Consider the following 12889-nt stretch of genomic DNA (forward strand, 5'->3'; position numbering starts at 1 on the left):
TGAAATTTAAAGTAAAATCACATGTCTAGAGCCTCTTCATCCTTCTCTATACTATACCATAATGGATGAGTTTTTGTAAACCTAAGTTTCCTTACGTCTGCATGGCATGCATGTCTGAGCTTCCAAGTATTGTGTTATTAATTTGAATGCTTATAAACCATTCTACTGCTTTTGGTGAGGTCATAGGTACACTACAGACCTGTTTAATTTTGATAACACTTGTGACATGGCTTTCTTCAATCAATCCAGGTAGTTGCTGTTTAGTATCATGCTAAAAATTCTGTTCAAGATCCTAATCATGTCACAAAATTATTCAAGAAACCAAAACTATCGTATTTAACACTCTCCTAAGACTATAGTGCATAAATGCTCTTAGGTTTTTGTTGTACTTGTTTTCCTTGTTGAACTTCAAAGGAAATATTTGCATGCAGCAACTTTGTGCTGATGTTTGAAGATTAGTTTTGGTTTGAGAAATAGTATAAATTCTGAATGTCAATGTCTTTAAACATTTTGTAACTCTGAATGCAGTGTGATATTAAGACTGTCTGCTGATACTGCTATTTTTGCACAAAGTAGATAAAGCAATGTTTTTTTAAAAATCTGCCAGGATTATATGGTATTCTGTTCAGGCTAATCTGTTTGCTAAGAAATCAGTCTGGTTTAAGCTTCTGTAGCCTTATGTGAATATTATATGTGATGGTTAAAACTGTTTGATACTTTAGTACACAATGGACTGAGAATTTAGACTTAATTTTGTAAACTGATAAAATTCTCTTTTTGGATACTGGAGGTACTTGTGCTTAACTCTCATGGTAGGTGAACAAAATTTTGGCACGCTAAGGGAACAAAGTGCATTCAGCAATTGTCTCCATATAATTTTTTAATACAAGTATTCCAAAATACTATGTTGAAAGCAATTTACAGTAAAAGCTACCATGAGACTGTCCCTCAAAGACAAGGCTTCACTAGTTATCAATATACCGGAATAACCATTTTCTTTACAAAGTTGTGTTTTTATATATAGTGTTTATAATTATGATCTTTATACAGCTGTGAGATGCATACTCCTAATAGTTCGATCATGTTGCATAAAAAGACATTCATAGGGAGGTCATAATTAATCTAGCACTGAGTCCTTTTTTTTGTAAGAGAGCCAGTTTAGTGTAGTGGTTAAGAGCATGGGACTCTAATCTGGAGAACCAGGTTTGATTCCCCACTCCTCCACTTGAAGCCAGCTGGGTGACGTTAGGTCAGTCACAACTTCTTGGTGCTCTCTCAGCCTACCCATCTCACAGGATGATTGTTGTTGTAGGGATAATAATGACATACTTTGTAAAATACTTTGAGTGGGCGTTAAATTGTCCTGAAGGGCGGTATATAAATTGTATGTTGTTGTTATAAGACAGTACTGTACTCACAAAATTGTAGAACTTAAAGTTATCTAAAAGATGACTTGTTCTATTTCCGTGCACGAAATATCTAGTATGTTCAAAACTTTTTTACATTATAGACCATATCATAAGAAACAACTTACGTTTTCTGTTACAGTACATGCAGATACCTTGGGGTCATGAAGATGCCCCAGTTACTGATTTTTATAACATCACTAGTGTTCATTTGTAAAGGGGGCACAAATTTGGTTCCATTAATTATGCTGGAGTTACTTGCTGAATAAACTCCTAAGACGGTAATCTTAAGCTTACTTACTAGGCAGCAAATACCGTTGAACTAATGCCTAGGATTTGTTGTAAAACAGATCAATTTTTCTGCATATTTTTCTGTTTGAGCATTTAAATATTGGCAGTTTTTAAGAACTAAAGTTAGGACTTTAAAGAACAATTGCTTTAAAGGACAATATTTGCTTTGTTAGAAAATTAGTATTTTACAGAACTGCATCTACTTGTGTTGAAAATGATGCAACAATGAAATAAAACCATGTAGATATGCCTTGTGATAAAACATAGGAGGAATTCTTATTGTTTTGGAATTCTTAATTGAAAGGAAGGTGGTACAGCAAGGAGAGAAAGATAAGTAGTTATAATATGGTATATTGTTAAAGTGTAGGATATAGGGAAAGGCATATCATTTTGTGGCGCAAGAGTACGCATGGAACCTTTGATTCTTGGTTGGATCCAGCCCATTGCAAATACAAGCTCTTAATGGAAACGGATCTTTCCCTGAAGCCCCTATGACTTAGGGAAAGCTAGAGAAAAAAAATCAGGGACATGGTTCTGCCATCAGTCCTTCCACTGGTACAACAGGCACAGAGGGAGACTGCTGCTTCTTTCTTAGTTATAGCCACTGGTGTTAAGGGGCTTTTTTCCGCATGGCATTAGGTTTGAAGTTTGATTAAGAAGTAGACAACGGTTATGTTTTTTATTAGCTGGGAAGGTGCTATTTACATTTTTTGGAGGCACCAAAATACCTTGGGCCTCTCCAGCTAGGTGACTTGCATTCTAGAATGTATAATATGAAAGACCAAATGGTGAGGGGTAAGAAGTGATGGGGGAAGGGAGTTTGACACTTACAATTTGCTTGGCTGCAATGAATATGCATCACTGTGATCTTGAATTTTAAATGTAATTTAAGTGTCAGTAGCTGAGGTAACAATCTTAAGGAATACAGCTGGCCCCAAAAGGCCAATAGATGGAGCTCTCTTCTTTCCCTGGCTACTGGTGCAGGATATTGGCTACTTACTGATTAAATTGGCTTTCTTTAGTGGGAAAGTCCCAGTGGCAGTTGGCTGAAGAATGTTGATGGGTATGATGCCTTGCTGTATATTTCCTCTAATCAACTGCCCCATGGTTAAATGCTAATGCAGTTTCAGAAAGTTATTGCTCATCTGCAAAATATTACTTGCTGGTCTGTGTGCAAACACCTATAATGTGTGGTACACTGACCCTGGGTGGGCAGTGGGAAGAAGCACGGTTTAGAAAAGTGGCCTGCCTGGGTATCCAGATATGAATCTTGTTAACTATAGTTGGGTGCCTGTTTAGAAGCTGGCACTAATGGGAATTGATTGACTAGGAAGAGAGCCGTAGATGTTTAAGCTATTGGCTCATGAACATTTATTTATTTACAAATTTATACCCCGCCTTTTTGCTCTCATCAGGTCCGCCAAGGCTTGCTAACTGATTCAGCTTCAGTGAATATGCACATTCCTTGATTCCATCACTTTTTGATTTATCTCATCTTGTATATATTAAAGAACTTTAAGCTTTGCTAATTGGCTCTTTTGGGGTGGAAGTGATCTTAGGCATTTGTATTGTCAAGTGTAGATAAATTGTACAGTTTTCTGCAGAGTTTTGAAGGTATTATCTGGAAGCCTCAAAGAATGGAAGCTTTAATGGTATGATTTTACTGTCACAGCAGTACATTCTGTTGTGGGCTCTGAAATTATTCTCTTCTGTACAGTATGTGTGTCCTTGATTTAACTTTTCCTATCCTGTTCTTCTAATAAAAATATTTTACATAACCTATTGCTCCTTGTAACTGAAACTAATGATCAGGGACTTACAGTTTCATTTCTTCTGACTTTTTGGTTAGTCCTAAAGGTATTGCACTACTACTTTGATTTAGATTTTATTGTGGACGCTTATAGCCGCTTATAGCCAATATTAACTTTAGAGTGTGGTGGTCCTTACTTTTAAGTTTGCAGAAGACTGTATCAATAGTGATGTAAGTTTCCATCATTCTTTGGTATTTTGAGAACTATTATAAAGAAGGATGATTCAGGCAAGTCAGATCTTGGAAGCTAAGCAGGATTGGCCTTGGCTAAGTAATTATTTGGAATGCCTCCAAGGAAGACCAGGATCTCTATACAGAGGCAGGCAATGGCAATCTACCTGCATTAGTCTCTTGCCTTGAAAACCCCAGTAGGGGTTGCCATGTCAGCTATGACTTGACAGCACTTTCTACCATCAAACAAGGAGATGCTTTGAAAATCTAAAGTAGAGAGCAATAATGTCTTAAAGATACAAATATTTTGTATCTGTCAGATTTTAAGGCAAGGAGTCATTCTAGATTATTTAGCTTGGTGGTGAGAACAAGTACCAGTTACTTACTTTCATTCTTGGGATGCTGTTGCCTCAGGACACACTTCAATTAAACAGGTACATGCCTGACAAGGATTTGCTTGGTATCTATGGCTTTTCTCTTAGTCACACACAGAGTGATTATGTTTGCTGTCAGCACTAATGAGAGACTCCTTGTATGATGGAGACCTTCAACCTTGTTGAACATGCAGACACTTCTGAAGTTTTAAGAAAAGCTATCAGTGCCACCATGGCTGTTACAAAATGGCTGCCATGGAGGAAGGGCTTGTATTGGTTCTCTGCCTTGAGAAAGAGCCACTGCTTTTTTTCTTAAAGGGAGGGGGCTTTTCCCTGCATGACCACATGTAGAAACTACTGAACCCAGGGACACAGAGGACACAGATGCATTGTGACTGCTTAGGATGACTTTACTGAGAGTGGTTCCAAAATGTTGTCGTCTTCCATTCAATGGTCTTTAGTGTTTATCCCAGATACTTAAACAAGTTGGTCTTTGGAAACGAATTAACGGGTGCCCTGCTGGGAATTCCTGCCCAACCTGTATCCCCTTCCTGCAAATGCTCATACCTTTTGGGACTTTTTAGAAAAGCTGGGTTTTTTTTGTTACTTTAAGAAGCCAATAATCAGTATTCCACAAAAACACTCAACAAGCAACCAATGGTGATGAAGTGGTTCATCTTGGCAACTACCTTTTAAGGGAGAAGAATATGCTGCACTGAGGGCTTCTTAGCACTAGTCTTGCAGTTGATTTTTACTTTCAGTTTCAACCAGTGTTGTTCTGTGCTTCAGAAGCAACTCCAGCTTCTCTTTCTGCCCTGATAGCTTCTCAGCCAAAGAGAAGATGGAGAGCACTACTAGGAAAAAACGTTCCTGTTCATGTACTATCTAGAAGGTAAGAACAGAGTTTTTAAAAAACTGAACCAGATTTAGGACTGACTTCTAAAAAAAAAACGCCCCCAAACTCTTTTCTAAATGGCCAGGGAGTTACAGTGATGATCAGCATATTTACTCTGAAGCAAGTCTGATTGTTTATTAGAGCATATTGTCATGTAACTGCGTGTAGTATTGCAGCCTTGAACATATAAAGCTGTTTTTATACTGAGTAAGACTATTGGTACATCTCACATCATCTACTCTGAGGTTGGAAATTATGTATGAATTGACCCAAGTTAAAATTCTTTCACTTTTATAGTCCATTTTGCCAGTGTTACAGTAATATTGAGATAAGATTGGATTTTGCAGCTGACTGGTCAAAAATAAGATAGCTACCAATCTCAGCCTTAATTTGTAAACAAATTTGCTCTGAGAATTTTCATCTACCCTGGCATACTTGAACGGTATTGACAGATACCTAGAAAGCCCTGGGTTCACAGCAGTGATTAGTGGATGTCTTTTTTTCCTGAAATTAAAGTTGTTCATTCTCTTTCCTGGGATGAAGTAAGCATACTACTTTTGATTTTAAAGGAGAAGGGAAATGGTGACTAAATGAGTCTTGTTCAGCATCTTGGTTTTAAGGCTGACTGAGTGTGACACTTTGGCTGTTGCATGGAGCGGCTGTGGCTCAGTGGTGCAGTCTCTGTTTTGCATAAAGAACATCCCAGGTTCAATCCCTGGAATTGTAAGTTAAAAGGAGTATGTAATGGAAGCTGTAAAAGACTTCTGCCAGAGGCTCTGGAGAGTCTGGCAATCAGACCTTGCTAGACCAGCGGTCTGACTGTGTATAAAGAGGCTTCATATACTTGTCTAGGGAGACTCAATCAGGAATTATTCAGTGTTCCTTTGAAAAAGAAGTATATTAAAATATTTGAGAGTCCAAGATCAGCACATACTGAAATAGTCTGTTCTATTAAAATTGCAATTGTTGACTTGAGTGCGTAGCCAAGATTTATCACTTCTTTTCTGCTAGTGCCTCTTGCTAGTTTTGCTTTCAAGTTTCCATCTTCTTTCCCAGATTTTTTCATATGTTGTCTGTTGGTGTCCTGAATATATTTTACAATTTATAATGATACTACATACTATGGCAGCAGTTCAGAAAAGCCTAGTGCATGTAGATTTGCCCCACCCTTCTAAAACTCTTCTGGGTGTACATTTATGTGAACTGCTTCTCAAGTTGCTTATTTGCATAAGGAGTTTGTCTTTATACCTGAAGTCAAATAGCTGAAAAACACAGTGAGGGGTTTGGGGTGATAAGTAGGGATTTGTGTGAAAAATGGCAGCCGAAAGTTGTAATCAAGGTATACTCTGCGGCAGAATTTTGCGCTTTGCATTGTTTGTAGCTGTCAGCTTTGTGGCAGAATTCATAGATACAAATAGGCTTGCCTAGGATATGGTTTTGTTTTCAGCTAGACTTCTTGCTTTCATTCCGGCTTGACTTTTTGCTTTCCTCCCCTTTAAAAGTGACAGGTAGGAATTTCTTGATGAATCTATTATAGAGAGACTGGTGTCACAAACGTTTTTGTTAGCATTGGATGTATTTTTGTGCTTAACGCTGTTGCACCAGGTTTTTGACTTTATGAAGTTTATATATAGGCCATCACTTGCCATGCACACTGCATACTTTGTGGTTAAAATGTTATATGATGTATTATCTAGACTCAAACAGGAAGGGAACTCATGCAGTATGGTACAAGATACACCTGCACAAATATGTACAGTATGTGCAGATGAAGGATAGTGCCAAAGAAATACTTAGATTACGAAAATGTGTCCAGTGAGTAGAACAGAGGGAGGAAATTCTTACTAAAATCTGGGATGAAATGAGTGGTTGCAGGCCTTTGAGTATTGCTGATGATATTCCAATAGTCAGTATTCACACTGTTCAGCAGTGAGTCAGTTTAGAAGCTGTTGTGTAGTTGTCCATATGGCAGCAGCCGCTTTTGAACAAACAGAAGGTGGCTGAAATCTCACTTGATATTTTTTCTTCTGTGCTAGTGCTATTCTATATCTAAAGGTGTTTTACTGTATTGGGCTGCATTCTCAGAGCTGGTAAGAAACTGCAACTATGATAATGTGCCTGATCTTTCCTAACAAGCTGACATCTAGCTTTTCATCTATCAACTTGAAAATGTGTTTATTTCCAAATAGGAAAGAGGTGACAATTTAAAATCATTTGAATATTTCCATTACATTTCCCTTTGCCCGTGGCTGAGATTGCCCCTCTTTCCTCACACTATTAGAGGGATTGCAGAGCTCATTAATTTGTGCTTCAGTAGTTACTGAACAATCAAGTGTTTCAAAGAGGTAAGGTCAGTATTAAACATTATAGGCTATATAGGCTGCCTCCAGAAACAATATTCAGCGTCAGGCTCTCTCTTAAATGTGAAGTTGCTATTAGATTTATTCATAACTTCATTCCCTGACAAGCCCTGTGGTGGCTTTGTCTCCTGCAGCAGGCATTTTGTGATTGTACTTGCTACCCTGCGTCAGAATTTCAGTGTTGCTCACAGGCTGGAAAAGATTGGGGATCCTTGGACTAGACAGATAGTGATTAGGTAATTAATACTGCTTCAGTGTCCATTTTCATTTGGTAGGTTGAAATACACTTCAGACTTTCATTTTTCTGTATGTTGAAATTCCTGGAAGGCACTAATGTAGAACTTTTATGTGACTTCTGATAAATCTTGCCTTAAAACTGTCACCATTATAATAATTATAATTCTTCCATTTGTGGAGGGATAATTATTATTATTATAATCCCTCCATTTGTGGATTTCCCACCGAGTTGTTAGGTTCTGATAGTGGAGGTGCCTCCTGGTTGGGTGTCTGACTATTATAAAGTTGGTAAGTTTCATAGGGAGCTATCTTATTGTGTGCTGTCAGGTGAGATGATCAAAGCCACCTGTACTCAAATTGGCTTGGTGGTCAGGAGACTTGAAAACTCAGAGCCTTATTTGTCAACTCTACTTGTCACCTCCTTCTCCTTTAAGAAGATACAGATTTTGTCCTTAAACAAGAGAATAAGCATGCTGAAGAAGGGCTTTTTGCATTCTTGCTCAAGTTTCATTTTGGATTACTACATTACATATAAATGGAGCTGTTTTAGTTACAGAATCTCACAGTAGATTCTTTAAAGATGTGTTTAACATTTTATGTCTTAGATGCATAGGTGTTTGGACAGTACAGATTTCTTAAATGAAAATTATTAATGAGCTGCTGGTATTATAGTTTTTTCATTTTGGTTTTTAGATGAAAACTGGGATGATCAGCTACTTGGATTTGAGCCTTGCAATGAAAACCTGATAACAGGCTGCAATATAATCAATGGAAAATGCGAATGTGATACTATTAGGACCTGTAGTAATCCCTTTGAGTTTCCAAGCCGGGATTCTTGCCTATCAGCTTTAAAAAAGATTGAAGGTAAGTCTGTATTCACTAGTATTTGACTTGAAATTGTTAATGGCACATTGCTTTAAAGGCCTAAAATGCATTTTACATACTTTAACAAGCATATAGTACTGGAGATATTAGAGCAATAGAGTTGACTAATGAGGCATTTCTGATTTTGTGACTACTCAGCAGATTGTTCTTATGGGAGGCAAATGATTGACTGTATATTGCTTGGGCTGTATATCATGAAAAAATTGCTCCTTAGTATGTACTTGAAAATTATTTACTAAGTGGAGGGGCTGGTTAATATAATTGTATGGTTTACACATATAGTTAAGCTTTTGGTTGCCACTGCATCTTTACACATCTCTTCACACAGGACACTTGGCTTAAATCTAGATACCTATAACAAAAAGCATGTGTGCTGTTGTAAGTGGGGTAAGGCTTGTGTCTTTCTTGGAGTACATGTGTCAGGAAGCCACTGTGAAACCAGTTTTCTGTCCTTATATATATGTAGCAAAATAATTACTTGTGCTGTACTTAATGCATTTTTCTGTGTGCTGATTGTCAGCTAGGAAAGTCACTCAAGAAGCTGCCTTTAGAATATATCTGTTAGTTTTGTGTGTTCAGCTTGTGTTCACATTTTATGTGTTCTCATGTTCTGTGTATTCAGCTGGTGTCTTAAAGTAGAGGAGCATTAAGGTCCTAGGGAAAATCAAATCCTACCTTTCATTTATAAGCATTTGAGTTAATAGTGCTTCGTTATGTCAAAGGTTGAATAGTAAAAGGATGTGGGTGTTAAAAGATCTAATCTATAATATCAAATTAGCATGTATATACTATAGATATCTCAGATATTTGAAACTAATACTGCTATTCACAGCATTTTTTAAAATGAAACAAAATCCTTTTTGTTAGGGACACCTAATATGACAGAAAACATTGTGCAAGTTTTGAAGCTCATCAAACCCTTCATTTTTTAACGGAGGGAAAAAACAGATTTTCCAGGTCAAGATTTTAAGATCCTGTCTTGTTGGCCTTTGTTATTAGATGCTGACAGGCTCACAGTTTAATTGCTGCTTGCATTCTGGGAAGAAGCAACCAGTGGAGGGCTATCGTATTTGAAAAAATAACAGTCCAGCAAAGTCCAAATGTCACTTGAACTGAGAGCATATGGAAGCATTTGGTAATTTATATTTTAAGAATGGTTAAGATAAATGTTTGCTTTTCAAGAGCTTTACAAATGATTATTCTATTGTATAATTTTCTTGATTTGGTGTAGGAGCAATTTACCCAAGACTATAGAGCTGTAGACATTTGATGTACTTTATTCTAATTCAGCTGTTAGTCTGTAAGCTAGGTATTTTGTTGCATGTTCTTTACTTGCCCATGGCAAAGCTGCTGGCTTTAGGCTTCATGATGTCATGCTTTGGCAAAGGATAATGCTAACTGGTTTCAGCTATGATTTGGGATTAACTAGCATTGAATCCTGGTTATCCGTAATCATGACTAATGGCCATGATGATTTATATTATTGTGATAAAGGCTAAGGAATGGAATTTATTTAGGATCAGGTGGGAAATGAGATGAAAGACCTCTACCAAAGACTCTGGAGGGCTGCTTCCAGTCTGAGTAGACTATGGACCTTGATGGACTTGTGGCCTGATTCAGTATAAGTCAGCTTCATGTGTGTTATTAGTGAATAGGTAGAGACTAGAGGGAAGGAGTATGATCTGTGATCGGTTCCGAGTTGAGAGTTATGGCTGCAAAGATTTTGTGCATTCTTGTGCTTGTACTCCAGTTCAACACACTGTCATTGAGTGGTCATCAGCACTACTGCTGTATGCAGGGTATGCATGCACGCAATGATGTACCTTTTCAGAGTTGATTGTAACATAATTAAGGGATCTGAAGTTTTATCATATACTGCAACAGGAGTAAAAGTCACAGTTCAAGGAAAAAATTCTTCCATTTGTGCAAATCAGACATTCCCAAACTTCTTTAAAAAGAACAAGCCCCCTCAGAGGAAATTGATTGGACTGTTTTCTGTGTTCCTTAGTGAATGATTAAGCAGAGCACTAAATATATTGTTGAATATTAAAACACTTCATGAAATTTCTCCAGATTTTAGACTGCTTTAAGCAACATAATATCTATAGACTCTTTGAGGTTCTGGGTTGTCTTTGTTCACTATTTGTGTTATCTTAAATGACTTGAAAGGAAGTCCTTTGGAAACAAATGGAGATTACAAGTTCTGAATTCTTAGATGGGATCTAGCTAAAGCTGGAGCCAGTTTTTTTTACAAAACTTAGGCATAGTAGTTCTTGCATGATTTCTGCTGAAGTGCTCTCAGTAAAATGAATTTAATGTTGAACATCTGGAGCATCTATCTTGGCTTTTTTAGTATGAGGAAGCGCTATCAGGAAAGAGATCATGGTGCCTTCCAGAATGGAATGAGCCCCTCTTACATAAACTCTGAACTGAGTTCATATGCTCTGTTCTTCTCTGAATAGGCAGCATGCATCATAGTTCACGGCAGACACCAGTCAATGGATATTAGAATCCTAAGCATCTGGTGGAAAGTACTACAAATCCAGGAACTGAAGAAATGTGATTACAGCTTCCTTCACAGACAGGCTACAAATGAAACATTTTGTACTGCTTATGCTGCCATGTAGCATAAGCTACTGTGGACCATGTGCTCCTATATGGGACAATTACCCCCCTCCCCAATTTATACACAAGATAATTGTAACTTGTATGCGAATTTAAAATTTACCTCCTCTTTTTATGGCAGATTTAGAGGAAAACCTAATCTTACATTTAAGTAAATATTGTATTGCTGACAGCTAAACAAAATAATCCCAGATCTTGTCAACAGTTCTTGTAAGGAACTTTCTATATTAGTGTATTAAGATTTGTAGCAGTAATCCATTTATGAGTAATGATCTCAAGATTGGATCATATGCTGTTCCCTCTATGAATCCTTTCTACCTCATACATGATCTTGATCTACCTTCCATCAGCCTGCCTAGACAGTTCTTTTAAGAGTATAATTTAGGAGGCTGCAGTTAGCAGTGAACTAGTTATTACAATAAACACATGCAATCCTAAATCCTAACTGACATGCTGAGACATAGAACACTGCATTGTGCGTTAGTTATGTTGAATAGCTTTGTTTGAAGTTATTAAAGCAAGTAATCGTATCATAGCTAATAACATAGCTCAGTGACCAAACTGTATAGCCAGAGCTGCTTTGCTTTCTGTAACCCTGGAATCTACAACTTGTAATTGTTTGGGAAGTGGTGGAATTGGATCTGTTGTTGCTTCCTGGAGTAATGCATGAAATGTTCAAGCCCCGTTTTAGCCCATGGAAGACACATTTTGATGAAATTGTTCTAAAGTTAGAAATGAGCAAAACACCTTTTCAAAAGTCATTCCAAACCTACTGTGTTTGCCTCCAGTAGCTGAATAGCTAAAACTGGTTGAACTGGTATTACAGCATTTGTCAAGAAACACAAGATTATTTTAAAAAAGCAGTTCTTCTCAAATTCTTTTTTTAGTTGCTCATAGCTGTCCAGTTTTAGTTTGTGATGGCAACCTGGATGAAATATCTAGTAAGCTTGTGAAGAGAAACCTTTCTTTCCTTTAGCATGTCAAAACTTGGTACCCATATGGTATATATATTGTGTGTATGATTCTTTACAACCATAACATATTATAAATATATTTTAAATTAGGAGAAATTTATCCTACCATATTAGTTCTAACATGCCAAAATCAAACAGATGCAAATATTGTGTAGGAGCTGGTTCAAATTACAGAAAAATTATCTCTTAACTATACCATAACACATACTGTTCTAAGGTTAGGAATGTCTAGTTTTTGGTCATTTCCATTAATGTCATTTTATAAGAAAACTACACAGTATTTTAATACTTTCTCATAGTATGTTCCCAGCGTGCATAAACATACTCCCTATCCAAATGATAAATCATGATTTTAAATACTACTATGCTATACAGTGGAAAACAAGACCTTTCTTTAACCAGTTACTTCCTAAATGTGGAAGGTTTTTCATAGTTTGAAATAAAGCAGTGGTCAATTGCAGTTGTGTGATGTTAAAAATGTTACATTTACATAGGGTAGATGATATTTAAGATTACTACAGTTGTATAAGAATTTTATGGCTGAGGATACATGTGTGTTTACTTCTCAGATAGGAGACTTGTTTGGAAAAAGTAAAAAGAAATTGTATATCTTTGCTTGCTGCTATCTTGTATGTTCATCTTCGTTCTTCTGTGCCTCCACACATGGGGACTGCGCAGGCGCAGGCCAGCCGCCGGAGAATTTTCTAGAGCTTCCATGGCTCCGAAGGGGCCGTTTGTCGCGCGCCTCAGCGACCGTTTTCCCGCCCAAACGGTCACGTGATCCTCCAGCGACCAACGGCCCCTTCCCTCAGTTCTCTTCTTGCCGCCGCTTGGAGAGAACGTGAGCTTCGTTGCTCTGTG

At 37.4% G+C, this 12889-nt stretch overlaps 1 protein-coding gene across 2 annotated transcripts in view; it reads left to right on the forward strand.

The window, feature by feature from the left end:
- The window catches only part of CRIM1 (cysteine rich transmembrane BMP regulator 1), a 232441-nt gene that overhangs the window by 4911 nt on the left and 214641 nt on the right, over positions 1 to 12889 (forward strand). The window contains exon 2 of one of the 2 annotated variants that reach the window (XM_054976633.1): positions 8238 to 8408. The exons of the other annotated variant lie outside the window; for it this stretch is intronic. Coding sequence (XP_054832608.1) covers positions 8238 to 8408 — 171 coding nt within the window. The remainder of the gene's footprint in view (positions 1 to 8237; positions 8409 to 12889) is intronic. 2 annotated transcript variants of the gene reach the window in all.

The sequence above is a fragment of the Eublepharis macularius genome, chromosome 1, assembly GCF_028583425.1.
Source record: "Eublepharis macularius isolate TG4126 chromosome 1, MPM_Emac_v1.0, whole genome shotgun sequence".
NCBI lineage: Eukaryota > Metazoa > Chordata > Lepidosauria > Squamata > Eublepharidae > Eublepharis > Eublepharis macularius.